Below are 25,093 nucleotides of genomic sequence, written 5' to 3'. Positions count from 1 at the left end.
CATGGGAATGGGAAAGGAAAGATGATGAAACACAGTATGTTGGGCTGCAGGCACAGCACTTCAGAGCTCAAGATTTTATAGGATTATTATACTGTTGTTTTTCAGAATGCATTGTTTAAAAATTGTCTTAATATTTTTGTAATACTCCATGATTTCTTTTTTTTTTTGCACAGATCATGAGCAGTGTGCCTAGGGCTTAAGGGAATTTTTTCTTTCTTGAGAGCTTTGTTAAGGGCTTATAATATTGCTAAAGGGTGAGCTCAGAGTTTATATAAATGCCGAGAAAGGCAAGGTTTTAACAAAGACACAGCAAGTCTCAGGCAGTTCCCTAGAAACCTGTAGATTTTCCTCATAGAAAAAAAAAAAAAGCTAATACAAGCTTAGTGATTTATGTTTTTTTCTTCGCTTTTAAAGGTAAAACCAGTAATCCATAGCAGGATCAATGTGTCAGCTCGCTTTAGAAAACCACTTCAGGAGCCCTGCACTATCTTGTAAGTTGAAACCCTTTATACTTCAAGTTAAAATTGGCTTGGTGGTTTCCTTTTGGTTTGGAATTTGTGTTGTGGTTTTCAAGGCATAACTGTTTCAGAAGGTTTGCCTCCTGTTTTCCAGCTTGATTGCAAATGGAGACCTCATAAACCCAGCTTCTCGCCTCCTTATCCCCAGAAAAGCCTTGAATCAGTGGGATCATGTACTACAAATGGTCACGGAAAAAATCACTCTGAGGAGCGGGGCTGTTCACAGGTATGTCAAAACCGTCTTGTAAGTGGAGGAGTTTTCGAATTGTCCAAGATATTCTCAGGAGACTCCGGAGTCACTGGTCTGTAGATTTGAATTTTGGCTCCCCAGTTAGGCGCCGTATGCCTCAGTTTCTTTATCTGTAGAATGGAGATATACCTCATAGAGTTGTTTAAAATGAGGTAATCCACGTCATACAGAGCTTAAAACAGTCATTGACACATAGTAGCACATCCACAAATATTAACGATTTTTATTCTTTGATTTACAGTGACTAGGCAAACATAACTTTAGTTGAGAAGGGTTTTTTGAAAGAGCCAACCTCTTAACTCTTAATTGTCCTTTTTTAAAAGGAGGCATTTATGATTATTTGATAGTTTAGACTATTTGCCTAGGGTAAAAATCAGATATCAGGAAGTATTAGTGCATTTAAAGAGGAGGCATAGAATAATTTAGTGGGATTGTCTAAATGTAAGAAATCGAAAGCATTTTTATCAAGTTCTGAAATTTAAGTGAAGATTAAAATCATAGATTATGAAGCCTATGAAATTATCCCTCGATGGAGGCTGACATTTATTTTCCCTCAGGTGGGAGGGCTACAAATAACATATACATGTGCACAACATATTAAAATTATGTATGGGTACATACTGCTTTAGTATAGTACACTCTTCCAAGTTTTTGTGTTTTCATACACATACGATAAAATAGTTCTCAAATGATTGCATATTATGTCTTTCAGGTAAATGTGTATACAGATTAATGTTTATATATTTACATGTATTAATATCTACAGTCTCATAGCAATTGAGATTTTAAATATAATTAGGTGTTTTAATTGAAAGGAATACTTTACATGTGGCAAAAAATTCAAATACGGTATAAGTAAAGAGTATTTCTCCTACCTTAGGCACGCCCAATCCCTCTCCCTAGTACTTTTCAGCATCATCCCGGAAATACTCTATGCATATGCAAGCATATACATTTTTAATTTTTAATTTTATTTATTTTTTTGAGACAGGGTCTCACTGTGTCACCTAGGCTGGAGTGCAGTGGTGTGATTTCAGCTCACTGCGGCCTCGTTTGCCCAGACCCAAGTGATCCTTTCACCTCAACCACCACACCTAGCTTTTTTTTTCTTTTTTGTAGAGATTAGATTTTGTCATGTTGCCCAGGTTGGTCTTGAACTCCTGGGGTCAAGCAATCCACCCGCCTTGGCCTTCCAAAGTGCTGGGATTACAGGTATGAGCCACTGTACCTGGACCACTTTTTAAAAACGTAAATGGAAATACATACATATATGTATATATAAATAAATAAATACATGTATACACACACCTCCTTGATTTTTTCCTATAATAAATCTTAGAGATTATTCTTATCAGCACAGATATCTCTATTTTATTATTTTTAATGACTACAAAGTATTTATTTTAATTTTATTTTTTTTGAGATGGAGTTTCATTCTGTTGCTCAGGCTGGAGTGCAATAGTGGGATCTCGGCTCACTGCAACCTCCACCTCCTGGTTTCAAGCGATTCTCCTGCCTCAGTCTCTCAAGTAGCTGGGATGAGAGGCACCTGCCACCATGCCCATCTAATTAAAAAAAAAATTTTTTTTTTTTTGTAGAGACTGGGTTTCATCATGTTGGCCAGGCTGGTTTCGAACTCCTTACCTCAAGTGATCCACCTGCCTTGGCCTCCCAAAGTGCTAGGATTACAGATGTGAGCCACTGCGCCTGGTCCAAAGTATTCTATTTTAACACAAAGTATTCCAAATCCAAATTTTTTTAGTAAAAAATTTTTAGTTGGGCAGCATCTCATTCTATAAAATAGAATGAATGTTCCCAACCTGATTTATTAGATCAGTTACCTCTTTTGTATAATTTCATTTTTTATTTTAGTTTCAGGGAATACATGTGTGGGTTTGTTACATGGGTATTTTGCATGATGCTGAGATTTCAGGTACAGATCTCGTCACCCAGGAAGTGAGCATAGTACCCAATAAGTAGTTTTTCACTCTATTTCCCTTCCCTCTCTGGTAGTCAACAGTGTCCACTGTTCCTATCTTTATGTCCATCTGTACCCAATATTTAAGCTCCCACTTACTAGTGAGAATGTGTAGTATTTGGTTTTCTCTTCCCTCATTAATTCGCTTAGGATTATGGCCTCCAGCTGCATCCATGTTGCTGCAAAGGACAGGATTTCAGGTTTTTTTATGGCTGTGTAGTATTCCATGGTGTATATACACCATGTTTTCTTTATCCAGCCCACCACCGATGGTCACCTAGATTGCCTTCCACATCTTTGCTATTGTGAATAGCATGGCAGTGAACATAGCAGTGTATGCTTCTTTTTGGTAGAACGATTTATTTTCCTTTGGGATTGATGGATATTTAGGTCATTTCTAATCTTTTGCTATTACATGTATATGCCTTTTAGTATAAGCAAAGTTTATCAGGATATAAAAGTCTAGAAGTTGAATTGTTGTATTAAGTTTCAAATACCTTTAACATTTTGATGGATACTGCCAATTGCCTTCCAAAAAGTTTATCCTAATTTATATTTTCACTGGAAGTCTATGAGCAGGCCTGTTTGTCATACTGTTATCTGTCTAGTGAAACTAACATTTAGGCTTTTCACTCATGTTGAGTGAAAATAGTATTTCATTGTTTTTGGATTTTTATTTAATATACAACATCATCTGTTGACTATTTCTTATGTGTCAGGCATTATTCTCAGTGCTTTACATTTTTGACTTAATTAACTCAGTGACCCTATGAGGTAGGTAGTGTTTCTATTCTCTTTTAGTAGACATTAAATGTGAGACATAGAGCGGGAAAATTATTTGCCCAGGGTTATGGAGATACTGAGTAGCAGGGCTGGGATTCAAGCCTAGTAGGCATTCTGGCTCCAGAGCCTGTGTTCTTAATGACCAAGGTACTCTGTAAGTAAATGCCACATATTTATATCCATTGTATGTGAAATGTCTGTCATGGCCTTTGCACATTTATCTTATTGATTTATAGGCACTCTCCAGGGGTCCCCAACCCCCAGGCCATGGACTGGTACCCTTCCGTGGCCTGTTAGGAACCTGACTGCACAGCAGGAGGTGAGCGGCTGGCGAACATCACTGCCTGAGCTCCACCCCGTCAGATCAGCACTAGCATTAGATTCTCATAGGAGCACGAAGCCTATTGTGGACTGTGCATGCGAGGGATCTAGGTTGTGTGTTCCTTATGAGAATCTAATTCCTGATGATTTGAGGTGGAACCATGTCATCTCATAACCATCCTGTCCCCCACTCCGTCTGTGGATAAATTATCTTCCACAAAACCAGATCCTGGTGCCAAAAAGGTTGGCGGTGACCACTGCTCTAGACATATTGCGGAAATTGACCTTTTCTGATGTGAGTTTTAAGTACGCTTCCAGTTTGCAGTTTCTTTACATTTCTTTTTTTAATACAAATATCTTAAATTTTAATGCAGCCTAATTTTCAATCTTTATAATCACTACGTTTTATGACTTACTTAGATCTTCCTTACTCCAAGATTATAAGAATATTCTCCTATGTTTTCTCCTTGTATTTTAAAATTTTGTTTAAACCTTTGGTTTTGTTGGATTTTATTTTGGTGTCAGAAGTAAAGGCAGATCTCAATAATTATAATTTTTTTTTTTTACATATATAGTTTTGACATTTGATATATACATAAATGCAAACCTACCCAATAAGTAATATAAAGGACACAAAGATGTATACAGGTAATTTCATAGCCAGATATACCTATTCATACATATATTAATATGAAAAAATTTACACACAAATAAAATATATTCAAGTGAAAATATAGAAATGAAAATATAGTTATGTTGCTGAAACACTTGAATACTTGGAGAAACTTTTTTTTTTAAACTTGTATTTTAGGTTCCTGGGTACATGTGCAGGTTTGTTACATAGGTAAACTTGTGTCACCGTGGTTTGTTGTACAGATTATTTTGTCACCCAGGTACTAAGCCTAGTACCTAATAGTTATTTTTACTGTTCCTCTCTCTCCTCACACCCTCTACCCTCAAGTGGGCCCCAGTGCCTGTTGTTCCTCTCTTTGTGTGCATGTGTCCTCATCATTTATATCCCCCTTGTAAGTGAGGACATGTGGTATTAGATTTTCTGTTCCTGTGTGAGTTTGTAAAGGATGATGGCCTCTAGCTCTTTCCATGTTCCTGCAAAGAACATGATCTCACTCTTTTTTTATGGCTGCATAGTATTCCATGGTATATATGTACCACTTTTTCTTTATTCAGTCTACCATTGATGGACATTTAGTTTGATTCCCTTTCTTTGCTATTGAATAGTGCTGCAGTGAACATATGTGTGCATGAGTCTTTATGGTAGAATGATTTATATTCTTTTGAGTATATACCCAGTAATGGGATTGCTGGTTCAAATGGTAGTTCTGTTTTTAGCTCTTTGAGGAATTGCCACATTGCTTTCCATAATGATTGAACTAATTTATACTCTACCAGTAGTGTATAAGCATTCCCCTGTCTCTGCAGCTTTGCCAGCATCTGTTATTTTTTGACTTTTTAATAATAACCATTTTGACTGGCATGAGATGGTGTATCATTGTGGTTTTGTGTGCATTTCTCTAATGATAAGTGATATTGAGCTCTTTTTCATATGCTTGTTGGTTGCAAGTATGTCTTCTTTTGAAAAGGACACTGTTCATGTCCTTTGCCCACTTTTTAATGGTTTTTTTTTTTTTTTCTTGTAAGTTCATTTTTAAGTTCCTTATAGATGCTGGATATTAGACCTTTGTCAGATGCATAGTTTGCAAAAAGGTCTCCCATTCTGTAGTTTATCTGTTTACTCCGTTGATGGTTTCTTTTGATGTGCAGAAGCTCTTAAGTTTCCCAATTGGTAAATTTTTGCTTTTGTTTTGATTGCTTTTGGTGTCTTTGTTATGAAATCTTTACCAGTTCCTTTACCCAGAGTGGTATTGCCTAGGTTGTCTTCCAGAGCTTTTATAGTTTTGGGTTTTACATTTAAGTCTTTAATCCATCTTGAGTTGATTTTTGTATATGGTGTAAGGAAGGAGTTCAATTTCAATCATCTGTATCTGGCTAGCCAGGTATCCCAGCACCATTGATTGAATAGGGAGTCCTTTCCCTATTGCTTGTTTTTGTTTTGTCAAAGAACAGATGGAAGTAGGTTTACTATTTTATTTCTGGGGTCTCTATTCGGTTCCATTGGTCTACATGTCTGTTTTGGTCCCAGTACCATTGGTTACTGAATCCATGTAGTATAGTTTGAAGTTGGATAACAGGATGGCTCCAGCTTTGTTCTTTTTGCTTAGGATTGTGTTGGCTATTTAGGTTCTTTTTTGGTTCCATTTAAATTTTAAAATAGTTTTTTCTAGTTCTGTGAAGAACGTTATTGGTAGTTTGATAGGAGTAATATTGAATCTGTAAATTGCTTTGGGCAGTGGCCATTTTCATGATACTGATTCTTCCTATCCATGAGCATGGACTGTTTTCCCATTTGTTTGTGTAATCTCTGATTTCTTTAGGCAGTGTTTTGTAGTTCTCATTGTAGAGATCTTTTACCTTCCTGGTTAGCTGCAGTCCTAAATATTTTATTTTTTTGTGCCAATTGTGAATGAGAATGTGCTTCTGATTTGGGGCTCACCTTGGATGTTGTTGGAGTATAGGAATGCTACTGATTTTCGTACATTGATTTTGTATCCTGAAACTTTTCTGAAATTATTTCTCAGCTGAAGGAGCTTTTGGGCCAAGACTGTGAGGTTTTCTAGATATAGAATCATGTCATCTGCAAACAGGGATAGTTTGGACTTCCTCTCTTCCTATTTGGATGCCCTTTATTTTTTTGTCTTGTCTGACTGCCCTAGGAAGGGCTTCCAATACTATGTTGAATAGGAGCGGTGAGAGAGGGCATCCCTTTCTTCTGCTGGTTTTCAAGGGGAATGCTTCTAGTTTTTGCCCATTCAGTGTGATGTTGGCTGTGGGTTTCTCATAGATGACTCTTACTATTTTATGTTCCTTCGATACTTAGTTTATTGAGAGTTTTTAACTTGAAGGGATGTTGAATTTTATTGAAAGCCTTTTCTGCATCTATTGAGATAATCATATGGTTTTTGTCTTAAGTTCTGTTTATGTGATGAATCACATTTACTGATTTGCATATGTCGAACCAACCTTGATCCCAGGGATAAAGCCTATTTGATCATGGTGGATTAGCTTTTTGATGTACTGCTGGATTCAGTTTGCAAGTATTTTGTTGAGGACTTTTGTATTGATGTTCATCAAGGACAACAAACTTGACCTGAAGCTTTCTTTTTTGTTGTGTCTCTGCCAGGTTTGGGTATCACGATGATGCTGGCCTCATAGAACAAGTTGGGGAGGAGTTCCTCCTCCTCAATTTTTTGGAATAGTTTCACTAGAAATGGTACCACTTTTTGTATATCTGGTAGAATTCGGCTGTGAATCTGTCTGGTTCTAGGCTTTTTTTGATTGGTAGGCTATTCATTATGGATTCAATTTTAGAGTTCATTATTGGTTTATTCAGGGAATAAATTTCTTCCTGGTTCAGTCTTGGGAAGGTGTATGTGTCCAGGAATTTATCCATCCCTTTCAGGTTTTCCAGTGTGTGCATAGAGGTGTTCACAGTAGTTTCTGATGGTTATTTTTATTTCTGTAGGGGTCAGGGGTAACATCCCAATTGTCGTTCCTAATTATGTTCATTTGGATCTTCTCTCTTTTCTCCTTTATTACTTCAGGCAGTGGCCTACATATCTTATTTATTTATTTTTTTTTGAAACACCAACTCCTGGATCCATTGATCTTTTGAATAGTTTTTCATGTCTTGATCGCCTTCAATTCATCTCTGATTTTGGTTATTTCTTGTCTTCCTCTAGCTCTGGAGTTGGTTTGTTCTTGCTTTTTTAGTTCTTTTAGTTGTGTTATTAGGTTGTTCATCTGAGATCTAACTTTTTTTTTGGAGACAGAGTCTCACTCTGTTGCCCAGGCTAAAGTGCAGTGGCATGATCTCTGTTCACTGCAGCCTCAATCTCCTGGGCTCAAGTGATCCTCCTACCTTAGCCAAGCAGCTGGAACTACAGGAGTATGCCATCATACCCAGCTAATTTTTTTTGTATTTCTTCTAGAGACGGGGTTTCACTATGTTGTCCAGGCTGGTCTGAAACTCCTGAGCTCAGGCAGTCTGCCCGGCTCAGCCTCCCAAATGCTGGAATTACAGGCATGAGCCACCATGCCCAGCCAACTTTTTGATGTGGTCATTTAGTGCTATAAATTTTCCTCTTAACACAGCCTTTGCTGTGTCTTGGAGGTTCTGGTATTTTGTATTTTTGTTCTTAGTTTCAAAGAACTTCTTGACTTCTGCCTTAATTTTATTACCCCAAAGTCATTCAGGAACAAGTTGTTTAATTTCTGTGTAATTGCATGGTTTTGAGCAATTTTTAAAGTCTTGATTTCTATTTTTATTGTGCTGTGATCTGAGGGTGTGTTTGGCATGATTTTGATTTTTTTGCAGTTTTTGAGGATTGTTTTATGTTTGGTTTTGTGGTTAATTTTAGGGTATGTGCCATGTTGCAATAAGAAAAATGTATATTCTGTTTTGGGATGGGAGTTCTGTAGAGGTTTATCACATCCATTTGGTCCAAAGTTGAGTTCAGGTCCTGAATATCTTTGCTAATTTTCTGCCTTTATGATCTAATACTGTCAGTGGAGTGTTGAAGTTTCCCATTATTATTATGTGGGAGTCTAAGTCTCTGTGTGGATTTCTAAGAACTTGCTTTATGAATCTGGATGCTCCTGTGTTGGGTGCATATATATTTAGGATAGGTGAAATGTAATTCTTAATTTTTTTTTTTTTTTTTTTTTTTTGAGGCGGAGTCTCGCTCTGTCTCCCAAGCTGGAGTGCAGTGGCCGGATCTCAGCTCACTGCAAGCTCCGCCTCCCGGGTTCATGCCATTCTCCTGCCTCAGCCTCCCGAGTAGCTGGGACTACAGGCACCCGCCACCTCGCCCGGCTAGTTTTTTGTATTTTTTAGTAGAGATGGGGTTTCACCATGTTCGCCAGGATGGTCTCGATCTCCTGACCTCGTGATCCGCCTGTCTCGGCCTCCCAAAGTGCTGGGATTACAGGCTTGAGCCACCGCGCCCAGCCTGTAATTCTTAATATAATGGCAGATATGAGAGATTTGGTTGCTGCTTTCTTGGGACATGACCATTTTCCTTTAACATTATTCTTATGATTGGCCCCTCCCTATGCTTCAGTATATTCATATATAAAAAGCATCCCATAAAAATTTATTGAACTTGCTTTTTATGTTTCTTCTGTTTGTAGCAAAAGAAGAAAGTAGATCAACAACAGTTATATAAAAGAAGGCTAAAATCATGAATTAGAATTTATTCAGTGCTGGGCCAGGTGTGGTGGCTTACACCTGTAATCCTAGCACCTTGGGAGGCCATGGCGGGAGGATAACTTGAGCCCAGGAGTTTGAGACCAGCCTGGGCAACATACCAAAATCTTGTCTCTATTAACAAAAAGAATTTATTCACTACATTCTACCTACCTGCAGAGGAAACAAGTCAAATCTTGGCTGTTTCTAGACTCCGCAGCTATGCTGGCTTTTAATTTCTAGCTGTGAAATTACTACTGATTGAGATATAACTATTTTGAAGAAAAGTGGAAAAAGAATGCTTGGGTCTAGGCCATTGGCTCTCAAGCAGGTATGATTTTTTCCCTTGGGCACATTTGACAGTGCCCGAAACCATTTTTAGTAGTCCCAACAGGGGATGGGGTGGCTTCTGCTACTATTTAGTGGGTGGAGGCCAAGGGTGCTGCTAATAAACATCTTACAACGTACAGGGCAACCTACTCACCTTTCCAACAGAGAATTATCTGGTCCAAAATGTCAATAATGCCAGTATTTTGAAACCCTGGTCAAGTGTTTTTTGGCGTAACATCTCACTATGCTGCCCAGGCTGGTCTTGAACTCCTGGGCTCAAGTGGTCTTCTTGTCTCAGCCTTCCAAGTAGCTGGATCTATCGGCATGGGCCACCATGTCCAGCCTAAGTTAAGGCAGAAAACATGGAATTCTGGGTTAAGTGTTGATATTTAGACTTGTTAGGAGTAGAGGTACAATGTTATAAAGAAGGAGACTTTACCATCTGTATACTAACTAAAAACACAAATACATTTCAGGAATGTTGGTGGCTATTTTCGTTGTACTTCATGGTTCTGTATAATATGGCCATTTATGTAATCAGGAAACAAGCTGACAGGTCAATGTTTTGTTTATTTATTTTTTGCCCCTAAATGACATTTAATCTTATTATGTAATATAGGAAGACAGAAAGCTTTTTGATGATACTGAAATCCTTCTATTTATTAATAGCTCTTGCTTACAACCTTAAAAAATATGCAATGTCTTTCTGGTTTAGTTTTCTAATACTTACTTTCCTGTTCTTTAAAAAAAATTCTGTGGACATTTAAAATCATCTGGTAAAATTATGACTGTTCTTTTAATAAGTAACATGTTAATCATAGTTCATAGCAGTTTTACAGTAAAGGAAGGTTATTGTGAAACTGCTCGATTCTGGGAAGATATAATGTTCACTCTTTTTTTGCTTAATGGGGATGACAAAAAAAGAAAGAAGCACGAATGCTATGCAGTTCTGCATCATTAACACTGGCAATGGGTTCTTTTACCTCCTGCCCGCTCATGCCATTGTTCCTGACCCGGTTCTCTGTGTGTTTGTATGTAATACTTTGGTTGAGGGCTGCTGTTACACAGAATATGGTCAGAAACTTGTCAGTCTGATGAATACGCTAAGAAAATACAATTTAAAAGTATTAACGAAATATAAATAGAAGGATCAATGTTCAATGGAAACATAGCTTTATTTAAAGCACTGTGATCTGTACAAGTAAATTTTTCTCCTCTAAAATTTTAATATGGCAGCAATAGGGATGCTTATGCCAGATCATCAGGCTCACTGGGATGAAACCCTGTACAGCCAGATAGTCATTGTATCTGCATTATAACATTAGCATTTAGTGGAATCTATTGACTTTGAGGCATCTATAATGCAATAATGAGAATAGTAACAAATGAGCTAAATTAAGCACAGAATGTTTTTATTTACTATGTAATTTTATTTTTTTGACATCCAGAATACTTTGTAATCTTAAGCAGTTCTTTAAATGTTGGTTAAAATTCTAATTGTTGGTGTTCATATTTTTGACAGACTTTATACTTTAGAAGGAAAACTTATTGAGAGTGGAGCAGAATTGGAGAATGGGCAGTTTTATGTGGCTGTTGGAAGAGATAAGTTTAAGAAACTGCCTTACAGTGAGTTAATTTTTGACAAGTCAACGATGAGAAGGCCTTTTGGGTAAGTCTTAATCCTCACCACTCCTCATGCTTTAGTTATCACTTGAAATAGCACTGGGTCTTTTGCTGACCACCATTATATTTTATGTAATTGATAATCTTATTTATTCACTTAGAATGGAAAACATATATGGTATACATTGATCTTTGTTTTTACTGCCATGATGGGAGACTGAGAGCTATTGCACAAAAATATAATTTCTGGGAAGTTATGAAAGACTACATTTTTTTTTAGCATACATGAAATTTATAGTAAATACAACAATTTATTATTGTGAAGAAGATACAGGGCAATGAGCTTCTCTATAGCAAACATTATTAGAAGTTTTTGTGTCTTAATAGTTGCTAGACCAAATAACTTTTCAGTTGGTTTGGATAGAAACATCCAAGAGTGTTAAAAAACCCATAATATTTTATACTTGTTTTAATAACTGTAAACTATAAAAACAACATAATCCCACTTATGCAAATAGGGAAGATGGGTATACAGTTAATGCATGTAAGATTTTAAGGATTATACTTTTAATTGCAATATACTGTAAACAGTTTTTCTCCATGAAACATCATATATTTGTGAAAGATGCTTTATTTCAGCTGAGGAGATACATTGCGGAGTCACCCAAGAAGAGCTCTGGCCCTTGCTGCAAGACCTCTCGGCTTGCTCATGGTGCCCAGGGATCCATCTCTGTTGCTTCTCCCAGAGATTCTGTGGCCACCTTGCCATTGCAAACCAATTTTTTTTGTGGTTGTCATCTGCAGAGATAGAGCAGAATATCACCAGTTTGTTTGCAATTAATTCACAATTTGTGTAACTTGATGGAGAGGCTGGCCAAGAGCTTCTAAATAAGTAATAGATGAAATGGAATTTCAGGGGTGGTGTTTGAACTATGCAAGAGCACATGATTTTCTAGCACTTTTGAATTATTTACCAACGGACTTATTGCTAACCAACCTTACCCATCCATGAAATCAAATCCTTTAGCCATCTTTGCTAGGCAACCCTGGGTTAACCTGCTGTGAACAACAGTGCGTACTTGATGGTAATAAGAAAACTGTAACTCACGTTGGCCTTTCTCATACAATTAATAAGAATTTTTTTATATATGTGTCCTATTTTTGGAGAGATTCAGTTGGGTTTCAAGATGGGTCTTTTCCTAATAATACAGTTATCAACAAAACAACCTACTCTTACAGCCTAAAAGAATTTTTAATTTTTTGGTGAGGACAACTTGTTTAAAAACTACCTAAATGCAAATGCCAGTGTTTTACCTCTGCTCTTCTATCAGAGGTAGACATAGGAGACATCACAGAAACAGGAAATTTGTTTTTAACTCAGTCTGGAAAAATCATTATTCACATTTGGAAATGGTTTTTTGAAATGTAAATAGAACACTTTGGGATCTGGATAAAAATGCTATACAAACTTCAGGTGATACTAAAAGTTTATTTGTAAGCATTGATTAAAATAGTATACAGGAAAACATCACAAATCTTTTGGGATGGAGTTTGGAAATTTTATGATCTTTGCGAATTGGGAAAGTGTATGTTAAAGTGTATGTTACCTACCTTTTGTGGAACACGGCAGTAAACAGTTGACTTCCAGGTGGGGATGTTAATTATCTTGCATTGTACATTATTTGTAAACAACATTCAGATTTCTAAATTTCAATTTGTTTCCACAGTCAGAAAGCTTCTTCACTACCTCCTATTGTAGGATCCAGAAAGTCTAAAGGGAGTGTAAGTATCAGATGGTTTCCTCGTTAATCTTCTATATTTTTTATATGATACAAAGAGACTGTCCTTTGGGTTTCAATTAAGTTCCAAGAGATAAAACTTAGCAGCTTTGTGGTGTATAACCAATTAAGTGAAACAGCACTAGAACTTCAGTGTTACACTTATGGTCCTAAACAGAGCTAACATTTTTTAGAACATGTATTTTTAATTTTTTTCCTTGTGTATACACCTGACATAATTTATATTGCACTTAAAATCTTGGCAATAATACATCAAACTATAAGAACCAATGTAGTAGGTCACATCAATGATCATCCAGTCTTGGTTTCTATCTTTAGCGAAGACTGAAAGGGAAGTTTTGGTGAGAAAAGGGGTAATCCTCATTAATATTCATTGAAAAGATTGAGAATTGTTCCAAGTATTTAGTTTGCCATATGAATATTTCCATTTATCATTTATTCGTTGTTAATTCAGCAAACATTTAAAAATACCTACTCTGTGGGAGCAATGACAGCATTTAGTAGGTAATTTCCTAACCTACTCGTATTTTCAGTCTGTGCTCCCTGATGGGGTGAGCTCCATGTCATGCCAGAGTGTTGCCTTGGCAGTTCTTCCTGGCAGAAGCTTCTCTTTCTTCCCTTTTGGTTGAATTACCCGACAAGTTGTGATCAGAACTGATTTGACATCTTCCACCCACACCCTGAATTAACTAAGCAACATTCTTATTTTGGTACTTTGTAAAGTAAATGATTTCTAGGCAATGATATTGTCTCCTAATGATGATTTAGATCCCTCCTTTTTTTGGTTATATCATGTGAAATTCTTGAAAGAAAGAAAAATAATTTTGTATACGTAAGTAATGCCAAACTCAGTATAACAGATATTTATTAAGAACTCATTAGCTGGGACTCTCGTACTATTTATGACAATAAAATAAAAATCAATAGAGCTCTTGCCCTCAAGCAACTTATAATCTACTTGAAATAAAGAAGATAGCTTAAAAAGGCAACAAACAAGCTAATGCTAAACACCAAATATCTAGAGATTGGTGACCATGAGAGGGAGGGAAGGAATGAATGTACAATGGCAGCAGTCCACAGAGGAAGTTGAATTTGAGCTCTGCCTTTGAAACTGTTTAAAATTCAGAAAAAGGTAGATGAGGGGAGAGGACCTTCAGATCCAAGGGAGGGTGAGAGGAACGGGGCAGATGGCATGCGAAGAAGCAGTCACGCTGGCTAACATTTACCAGGCATTTGAGGGCTCAGCAGTATGCCAAGCTCTTTACAGTAGTGATTTATTTAACCTCACCCCACAAGGCAGGCATCTTTGTCATCTACATTTAAGAAGGAATGAAAAAAGGAATTACACAGAGTAGAAGTGACAGTTTCAAAGGCTCCCATTGAAGGCGGAGGCTGCAGTGAGCAGAGATTGCCCCACTGCACTTCAGCCTGGGCCACAGAGTGAGACCCTGTCTCAAAAAAAAAGAAACAAAATAACGTAAAGTACAACACAATACAAACAAAGCCTCCTGCTGAGCAAATGACAGGGGAGGAATTGCATCCACACAGCCAGCTCAGAGCTCCTGCTCCCGAGCCCCGGGACAGTGAGTCCCTTGGGCTGACTGGAACAGATGGTCCGTTTTGGTGTGGGGGCTGATGTGCCTGACATGGTAGGTGGTAGCAGTTATTACATGACCTTGAATAGCAGAATGAAAAGTCTAGTCTTCATCCTTGAATAGAGGGCAGCCCACAAGGGCTTCTGAGAGGTGATAGTATTAATCTGAGTCCATTTTGGGAACATCAGATCTTTTACATGGAGAAAGAATTCACATGGTGAGAAGCCATAGATGAGTTGATGATTATGAGGCAGTTGCAACTATCTTGGTATGAGGTGAAAGGAGCCTAGACTGGGGAGGTGGCAGAGGCAGCAGGAAGTGATGATCTGGAAGAAACCAAGGAACAAAGGATTTGTGTGATGATTGGATACAAGGGGTCAATGGAGAGGTTGGGGCCAAAGATAACAGGTTTTTAAGCTTGGAATTTGAGAAAATGGTAGTTCTATGGCCATGAAGAGGGCAGCCAGAGCAAAGAATGACTACGTAATTTCAAACATGTTGAGTTGGAAGTATCATCAGGAAACTTAGTTGAAAGTGTGCTGCAAGCAGTTGTAAATGGCAGAGCTGAGGCCTGAAAAGGGCATCAGGACTAAAGTTACAGGTTTTTTGTTTTTTGTTTTTTGTTTTTTTTTTTTGAGACAGGGTCTCACTCTGTCACCCAGGGTGGTGTACAGTGGCATGATCGTGGTTTACTGTAGCCTTAACCGCCCAGGCTCAAGCGATCCTCTCACCTCAGTCTCCTGAGTAGCTGGGACTCCAGCCATGTGCCACCATGCCTGGCTAATTTTTGTGTTTTTTGTAGGGACAGAGTTTCACCTTGTTGCCCGGGCTGTTCTCAAAGTCCTGGGCTCAGGACAAGTGATTGGCCTACCTTGGCCTCCCAAAGTGTTAGGGTTACATGTGTGAGCCACTGCACCTGGCCTGAGTTGTAGATTTGATCAGCCATGTAATGGTCCCAGTTGAATAGCAGACATAGCGTCACTGTGGTACTTCATCACCTGGCACAGCTTGCACAGAGCAGGTCTCACTGGTGCTGCCAAGTGAGAGAATGGATGAGGGGATCCTCGAGGAAGATGGTGCAGTGAGAACTACAGAGGGCCCAGACTTGAGGCAACCTAACTTCACAGGTGTGGGGTGAAAGAGGAGTGAGAAGAATATTTTAGCAGGTGAAAACAATATCAGAGCAACTATAAAGCTAATACTCATGAAATTAGGGATTGGAAATTGTATTTTGCTTTTTTTTGTTTTTCTTTAGGACTTTGTAGCAGAATCCCTTCTGTGTACTATATAGATATTAGCTTGTTAATTCTCACACTGCAGCTAGAGGAATGATGGTTAAACAGAGACCCATTGTAATTGAATAAATTGACCCCAAGTCACAGGGAAAGTCGATGTCAGGACCAAAGTCATGACCCAACTCTTTGTATTCACAGTGACTGAACTTTGGATTGAATGATATGTTTTACTATTGTGAAATTTGAAAAACTAAAATTTTCATTAAAAATGTGTAGAGCCTTTCCTGCTTTAAAATGCGTGTGTAGGTAAACACATGCAATTTTATTTCTTGCTCATTTGTAGGTTTTTTAGACTGTGTGCTGTGAATACTGTGATACATCAAGGTCATCAGATCAGTTCATCTGATTGAATTTTCCAAGTGTTTGGCACTGTAGTAAGCCCCAGGAATATAGCAATGAGTGCAAAGATCTGATGCTCTCTCTCATACTCATGGTCTACTTGAGGAGACAAAGGTGAAACAAGCGATTCCATAAATCAATAGATATTTATGAAGTATGATAAAAATGAAAGAAAAGTATAGAGTAATATGAGAGACAATAAAAGAAAAATACATTTAGATAGGTGTGTCAGGAGAGGCCTCATGGAGGAAGTGACGTTAAACAAAGACTCAGATTTATAAGGTATATTTGCATCCCATAGAAAGCAAAGTTGTCAAACATTCCATGCTATGACTTACAAAAATGATAGCAGAGTTTGTCCCTCTTTCTACAGTGTTCCCATAGCACCCTGTATTCATCCACTCCATCCATCATCCATTCCAAACATATTCACTGAGCTCCTACTAAGTGCCAGGAACTACTGTAGGCACTGAGTGTATAGTGGTAGATAGACAAGGACTTGGACTTATGGTGCTTTCATTCTAGTGTGTGTGCATGCGCGCGTGTGTGTGTGTGTTGGTCGGGGGTATGGATGGGATGAATGGGAGTAGACGGATGATCAACTAATAAAGAAATGTACAAATAGTTTCAGATGGTGATAAGTGCTACGGGGAAAATAAAATGTGGCAGGACATGATGTATATAAAATTGTCTGAAACTGAGACCTTAATGATATGTAATGGAGCCAGTTGTGCCAGGGATGAGGCAGGGGAAGAAGAGCATCCAAGACAGAAGAAACAAAGTCACATAGGCCCTTGCTAAAGAACCTGGCATGTGAGGAGGGAAGAAAGAGGGCCATGAATGAAGTTGGAGAGGCAGGCAGGGCTCAATCATGCAGGCATGCAAAAAGTTTAGATTTTATTTCTTGATGGGGTGCCGTTTGAAGGTTATAGGGAGGAAATGATATCATTTGCTTTAAATTTTTTTTTTTTTTGTTTTGAGACCGAGTCTCACTGTGTTGCCCAGGCATGATCTTGGCTCACTGCAACCTCCGCCTCCTGGGTTCAAGCAAGTCCCTGCCTCAGCCTCCCAAGTAGCTGGGATTTCAGGCGCCCGCCACCACGCCCAGCTAATTTTTGTATTTTTTTTAGTAGAGATGGGGTTTCACTATTTTGGCAAGGCTGGTCTTGAACTCCTGACCTATGATCCACCTGCCTCGGCCTCTCAAAGTGTTGAGATTACAGGTGTGAGCCACCATGCGTGGCCTGCTTTACATTTTTAAGTGCTCATTCTGGCTGTGGTATCTATAGAGAAATGGGTCGGGGCAAGAATAGATGCAGGAGGCAGTGGGACACATACAGGTATGTGGGACACATGCAGGTGAGTCTGACAGGTGGCTGCAGTGGAGGTGGACATCTATTATAACTCTTCTTTGAGTATATGGTCATTGATTGATTCGTTGATCCAACAACTATTTATTGAGTTCATATGATGTCCTGGGCACTGTTCTGGTGCTTCAGGGCCCAGAGATTCTAAAGTACTAAATGCACGGAGGTTACATTCCAGAAACAAATGTACAATACATGTGATATACACCAGGGATAAGCATGAATAAAAATACATGAAGACATGGGAAGAGGAGGTGAGAGAAGGTGCTATTTCAGCTGGGAGGTTGGAAAGGCCTCTTTCAGGAGGTTACATTTGAGTAGAGGAGACTAACCCCTGGCACAGTGCGTGGTGCTTGGTAAGTTCTCACTAACTTGGCTTGGGCAGTGTGTGAATGTTTGGCATTGAGCCACACAGAACTTCCTATGCCAGTAAATCCAAAGTCACAAGCTCGATTTTTAACAGGATTAATTTACTCCTTTCCTTTAATGAATCGGTTCCCTGGAGAATGCATGCATTTTATAGATCATTAGCTGCCTGGCACTGAGAGGAGGGGTGTGAGTGAAGGGGACTGTGTGGGGAGAGCTTAGCTTCCCGCTTTAGGAACCACTACAAAATCAACGGGGAAGGCACCCTAAGCTCATGATGCAAATCAAAGTGGTCACAGAACTAGAGTTTTAGAAACTTATTTTTCCTTACATGGAAATTGCTCTTTTGCATATAGAAGAGGAATTGCTCTTTTGCATATAGAAGAGAGTGTGGATGAGGGACTGGTAGAACTTGAGAGGGAAGGAGAGAAAGCAGCTGCCATAGTGTACACAGGGACCCCTGCTGGTGCATAATTGAGTCGGTCAGGGAGCCAGGGGAATGCCTTGTGCAAAGCAAGACAGACCAGAAGTCATTTCTTATACAGACTCAGTGCTGCCAGAGTCACAGAAATTAGCACGTTGAGGAAAATTTTAAGTTGTGATTCTAGCCTTAAAAGCAAAAGGAAGATGTAAATAAATTATCTTAAATTCCCTGAGCTTGAAAAATATACCCATGTGCAGAAGGCTGTTTTCCAGTGGCAAGGTGACACCAGGTAGAATCACAGCACCCTCTATTGGAAAAGATGAAAAAATCAGGAAAGTATTTGAAAGTGAAAACCAAGGACTATGTGATCTTTTGTTGTCCTTATTACCATTTGACTTATACGTCTTACGGTCAGTAGTTTACAGGATCAAATATTATGATTTATAAGGTTTTGATAAAAAATTTCATTATTATCCAAGTATCACAGTGTCACTGTGAAGCAAGTTATAAACATATTAAGATAAATTCCTCACACTCCCAAACTCCATTTTGCCATGGGGGAAACTGAAGCTGGCATAGGTAAAAGGGCTTCTTACTCTTGTCATCACCAGATAAGCAGATGAGAGAAATGTCAGGTGGAGTCACCATCTAGTCCCCGCCCCCCACCCCCAGCTTATAATGTCTCTGGGTGCACCCATGAAATACACACATTGTGAAGGCTGCTCACTGAGGCAAACTTCTCCCAAAATTGTTTTAAATTGGATGTTTTTTGGTCTACATGTTTTTGGCACGTTTTCATGGGAACTGGAAATTAGTTATTACTCAATAATTGAATGCATGAGTGTCAACTGCCAAATCTATGCATTATGTAGTTATTTGAATCAATTAGTCTGTCTTAATGCTCCAAAATTACGCTTTTTTGAGTGTTTTTATCAGAAATTTGATAAATCAGAACATTCCTCTCTATTCATAAACAAGAGAGGTGACTTAGAGTGACATGCACTCCAGACTGGGGCTTCTGTGTCTCCCTTTTCGTGCCCCTTTGTGAGTAATGCTTTCCCCAGAGAGCTGCAGAAAATGATCCTGCTGAGCGCCAGGGTTTCTCATTCATTGGGTTCCATTCCAGTCCTTGCAAGTTCAACAGCAGCTCAGAACATTCTAGTAAGCTTGCTAACTGCTTGTGAAAGGTTGATCCTCTCATCTAAAGCTTTAAAATTTTTAAAATCGACCAGGTGTGGTGGCTCACGCATGTAAATCCCAGAACTTTGGGAGGCTGAGGTGGGCGGATCACCTGAGGTCAGGAGTTCAAGACCAGCCTAGTCAACATGGTGAAACCCTGTCTCTACTAAAAATACAAAAAAAATTTAGCTGGGTGTGGTGGCGGGCACCTGTAATCCCAGCTACTTGGGAGGCTGAGGTAGGAGAATCGCTTGAACCTAGGAGGTGGAGGTTGCAGTGAGCTGAGATCACACCACTGCACTCCAGCCTGGATGACAGACTGAGACTCCACCTAAAACTAAACTAAACTAAACTAAAATATTAAAATCTTGGGATGAAAGACTCCATTGAGAATAAAAGGGACTATGAGACTTGGCTGATGGTTTTGGAACCTCTACGATAATCATATATCTATTTCTTCTGCCAGACGGTTTATGGAAGAGCTTAAGATTCTCAAGAAAGAATCCTCAAAGAAAAGAAAAGAAAAGAAAAAAGAAACCTCTGGTTGCAGTTACCATAATAATTAAATGGAAACTGTATGTTTAAATTGCAGTTGGAATAGGAAATTAAATTACACAAAAAGTGTTATAGATTTGGACAAGTTTTCATACTGTTAATAAACCTATGCATAATTCATTTACTTGTAGGCTATGACAAAATAGCATAAATAACTTCATTTGTAAAGCTGTGAATTTTTCTATTCCTAATTGGATGATGGCTAAATCCATTTAAATGCTTCTGGATGACTGAATATATAAATGTTTAAAATGAACAGTTATAATAGTTTTCTAGGCAGATTTGTTTATTTAATATTACTACATTTACTTTCAGACAGAAGCATAGTACAGATGTTGCATAAAGATTACACTCAATATGGTATGAGTTTGAAATGATTTTTCAGAAAAAGATTAACTCTCTGCTCTTGAAGAAAGCATTCTAATACTTATTTAACCAACACTATACATCACGCACTGTACTAGTCACTCCATAAGCCTTATCATTGCATCCTCATGCTAGACCCAAAGGCAAGTACATTAATTCCACTCAAATAATGAGGAAACTGAGGCTTAGGGAAATTAAGAGTTAGTTAGCCCATGGTCCCTTGTGCTCAGTGGCAGAGCAGTAGCTCTCAGCCATGTATTTGGGGTTTCTAAAACTTGCATTTTTCCCACTACCTGTAGCCTCTCACCATATACTCTCAGGTAAGTTTAGAACCTGAGCATCTGAGAGCCAAGACTGCCTTAGTAAAAGGGAGTTTCTTTTTCTTTTTCTTTTCTTTTTGTTAGAGATGGGGGTCTCACTCTGTGGCCCAGGCTGGAGTACAGTGGCATGATCACAGCACACTGCAATCTCAAACTCATGGGTTCAAGTGATCCTCCTGTGTCAGCCTCTTGAGTAGCTGGGGCTATAGGCATGCACCAGCACACCAGGCTGATTTTTAAAATTTTTAATTTTAGAGATAGAGGGTCCTGCTATGTTGCTTAGGGTGGCCTCAAACTCCTGACCTCAAGTGATCCTCCCACCTCTGCCTCCTAGGTAGCTGGGACTATGCTTAGGGTGGCCTCAAACTCCTGACCTCAAGTGACCCTCCCACCTCTGCCTCCTAGGTAGCTGGGACTAAGGCTGGCCTCCAACTCCTGATCTCAAGTGGCCCTCCCATCTCTGCCTCCTAGGTAGCTGGGACTACGCTTAGGCTGGTGTCAAACTCCTGACCTCAAGTGATCCTTCCACCTCTCCTCCTAGGTAGCTGGGACTACAGTCTGGAGCTACCATGCCTGGCAAGAGGCAGTTTCTTGCTGTAGCAGTGGCCAAGCAGAGGCTTAGTATCAGCACAGCTGTTCCTTGCAGTAGCCCCCAATGCAGTGGCTGCTATGTGGCTCCCCGGGGACTGTACTGGCCCAGTGATAAGAGCCACTGAAACTCAACCTCCCTCTTGTGTGGAGGAGTCCACTTTTGGCAGCCACAGGGTCTTCATTGTGAGAGACACATGGGGACTAGAGATAACCATGGAAGGTGTGATCACCCTGGCTGCCTTGCAGGAGTAGGGGCAAGCAGCTGCGCAGCTCCCTCAGGAACAAGTGGGGACATGTGGTCCTGAGCCTCTTGAGTCTGTGTGTTGCTCTGGATTTGCGATTCTTAGAGACCGTGGTGGTCACCAACAGACTCATTAATATTTGGAGAATTTCTACAAGCACAGTGTATGGCTGCTTGTAGGATAACATCTATACACCCATAGCGACAACTGGTTAAGAAGGTATTTGTAGATTAATTGATCACTCTGGGGGAAGTCACCAATTCTCATCCAATAGACACTGGCTGATTCTGCAGAAAGGTGCAGGAGTGAGAGGATTGTTAAGGCAGTGGATTTACAGTGGTTTTGGAGGCAGCTGCTCTGCCCCTGACTGGCTACAGGATCTTACACAAGATTTATCCTTTAAAGCCCACTTGCTCATCTACACAGTGATGTGGTAACAGTAGTGTCTATCTCACTAGCATGAGGCTAGTGAGCTAGTAACTAGGGCTAGCATGAGGATTGAGTGAATACAGTTTTACAGAATACCTGGTACATGTTAAAAAAAACCCAGTGATTGTTAGCTATTATTTTTATCCTCCTTCCTCTGCTAGACCCTTTTGTCTCCAGGAAGATACAATTGGAGTTAATGTATAAAGATGGACAGTTGTAGAACCAGGACAATACACCTCCCTGCCCCTGCCCTGCTTACCAATAGTTAATAACATGTATTTACTGGGAATCTTTTTGAGAGTTCATTAGCTAGTAATAAAGGTCTAATACTTTGCCATTTAGGGAAATGATCGCCAATCTAAGTCAACAATTGGATCCAGTGACAACTCGTCTCCTCAGCCCCCGAAGAGGAAAGGGAAAAGAGAAGATGTGAATTCAGAAAAACTGATGAAAGTGAAACAAAATGTAAAATTAAAGAATTCACAAGAAACCATTCCAAACAGTGGTAAGTGTGTTGTTGTTATTATCTTAAAGCTGTGATACAATTTTAATTCTTAAATAGATCCATTGTTTCTCTGGGCCCACAGAAGCTATTCCTTATGTTCATATATGAGAGTTTTCAAAGAAAATTGTATTTGTAGATGAGAGATGCTGCTGTTTTTATGCTTGGTTTTTATTTGCAATTAGATGTGGTGCCATGAGGATACTTGTTTTGAGATCAAATGTGTCTTGTGGTAGTCTTATTTTAAAAGTATATTTTTTTCGTCCTCTGCTCCCACTGATATTGCTTGATTAATATTTTTACCTACAACTACTATGATATTGGTCTCTTATTTGTGTGTCTGTAACCCTTGCCCACATTCATTATGATTTATTAGTCAAAGATCATCTTTCCTGAAAAGTCATTTTGTTAATTATACTGATAACCAAGAGAATACTGAACAGACATAACATTTTATCAGTAAACAATAACCTATTCAGCAAAATTGGATGTAGTTTCATCTTGCACTAGCAGGTGAGAGATGGTATAAAATAAAATAAAAAATTGCATTAGTCCAAGATTTCACTGGTATGAGATAAAAGTGTGGTAGACTAAGGAAGTGTGCAATGAAAATTGTTAACTTGGATGTTAGGTTTTTGTGAAGAGGGTCGATTTTTGGTTTTATTCCCAGCGTGTTCTCAGAGTGGAGTGACGCTGGGGTGGGAATGACTGGCTGGGAAGCAGACCAGTGGGAATGGCTACTGCTCCTCTTGCCTGAGATCCCCTCGCACACACCCCCACCCCCACTACCCGTGGAACAGTGAGGGGTGTCAGGAAGAGGACGGATGGAATCAGGTTTCAGATTAATGGGCAAAGCCCTATCTTCCACCTGGGAGCTCCAGCTTATTTCAAAGTCGATATGAAGAGTCACATTAGTATTAGAGCTAATATGAACTTCACAGCTGAGGAGACAGTTTGAACTCCTGTGAGGGTTTAGAGGAAGCTGCACAAATGATTAAAGAGTCAGAACAAAGATGCGTGAGGTGAGGTTAAAAGAACAGGCAAAATGGGTGAACCAGTTCCATAGAGAAGCGGAGGGGTCTAAATCATCAAAGACCTAAATGATGGAGACTAGCTGGAAGTCAGGAGTCCTAGATTCTCATCCCAGCTCTGCCATTGACCTTGGGCAACTCATTTGACTTTTTTTTCTTTAGCTCCATTATCTGTCTGAAAAATGTGGGTTCTTATTAAGATTTCTCTTTAAAGTTTTGATTATCTTGAAATTTGTACAGTCCTTTCCCATGAGTAGAGAACAAGGAGGCTAGGGTGTAATACAGTCAGCAAATATTTACCGAGTGACTATTATGTGACAGGAATCAAAGAAAATAAATTAGGCCTGAAGAACATACCCTACCTTGAGCACTGAAAATGAGAGAGGCTTTAAAAAATTAATAGTTATTAGATTGTGAAGCCCCCAAAGCCTTGGGCTATGTCCTACTAGTTTTTTCTTATTCCCAGCAATTGGCACAGTCTGATAGATACGAGGCACTTAATAAATGTTGAGTGAATGAATGATGGAAGTTTAAAAAATAGTTAATTCTGTAATATTTTAATACTCACTGTGAAACAGGACCTGTCTTAAACTTTTCATTTTTTGTTGTTGTTGTTGTTAAAAGCCTTTTATAAGATGTTATTTGCTTCTTTTCTGTGAGGTTCTTGTTAGCCTATAGAAATCCCAATCCTTACTTCCAGTGTATGTTTAAAAAGTCTTTAAATTAGGTAGTTGTCCCTTGGAAGAAAGAGAATGATCATCTTTTCAGGTTATCTCATTTGTAAAAACTTGAGAACATAAGAGGCTGTATTAACATATTCCTTGTTCATAGGAAAGTAACCTTCATTAACAAGTCAAATTATTGGCTGGGTGCAGTGGCTCATGCTTTTATATCAGCACTTTGGGAGGCCAAGGCGGGTAGTCGGATTGCTTGAGTTTGAGACCAGCCTGAGCAACATAGTCAAACCCTGTCTCTACAAAACAAATACAAAAAATTAGCAGGGCGTAGTGGCATACACCTGTAGTCCTAGCTACCTGGGAGGCTGAGGTGGGAAGAGCAATTGAGCCCAGGCGGCTGAGGCTGCAGTGAACCATGATCCTGCCACTGCACTCCAGCCTGTGTGACAGAATGAGACCCTGCCTGGAAAAAAAGAAAAAAAAAATTGAGTTATTGGTAGTTTTGCTTTTGTAGAAATCCACAAGTAATTTTTAACAACATTTGTGTTGGTGGGCGTGAAAAAATGTGTTTAATATTGAAGCAGGCCGGGCGCGGTGGCTCAAGCCTGTAATCCCAGCACTTTGGGAGGCCGAGACGGGCGGATCATGAGGTCAGGAGATCGAGACCATCTTGGCTAACACAGTGAAACCCCGTCTCTACTAAAAAAATACAAAAAACTAGCCGGGCGAGGTGGCGGGCACCTGTAGTCCCAGCTACTCGGGAGGCTGAGGCAGGAGAATGGCGCAAACCCGGGAGGCGGAGCTTGCAGTGAGCTGAGATCCGGCCACTGCACTCCAGCCCGGGCGACAGCGCGAGACTCCGTCTCAAAAAAAAAAAAAAAAAAAAATAT

The 25,093-nt window shown here is 39.3% G+C and overlaps 1 protein-coding gene across 2 annotated transcripts in view; it reads left to right on the top strand.

The window, feature by feature from the left end:
- The window catches only part of DCDC2 (doublecortin domain containing 2), a 217,505-nt gene that overhangs the window by 84,093 nt on the left and 108,319 nt on the right, over positions 1 to 25,093 (top strand). For both annotated transcript variants that reach the window (XM_025382793.1, XM_025382792.1), the window contains 5 exons: positions 415 to 491; positions 613 to 744; positions 11,026 to 11,172; positions 12,854 to 12,908; positions 22,336 to 22,498. In XM_025382793.1, the coding sequence (XP_025238578.1) occupies positions 415 to 491; positions 613 to 744; positions 11,026 to 11,172; positions 12,854 to 12,908; positions 22,336 to 22,498 (574 nt within the window). The remainder of the gene's footprint in view (positions 1 to 414; positions 492 to 612; positions 745 to 11,025; positions 11,173 to 12,853; positions 12,909 to 22,335; positions 22,499 to 25,093) is intronic.

Source organism: Theropithecus gelada, chromosome 4 (assembly GCF_003255815.1).
Source record: "Theropithecus gelada isolate Dixy chromosome 4, Tgel_1.0, whole genome shotgun sequence".
NCBI lineage: Eukaryota > Metazoa > Chordata > Mammalia > Primates > Cercopithecidae > Theropithecus > Theropithecus gelada.
This window is presented reverse-complemented; position numbering and strand designations above follow the sequence as displayed.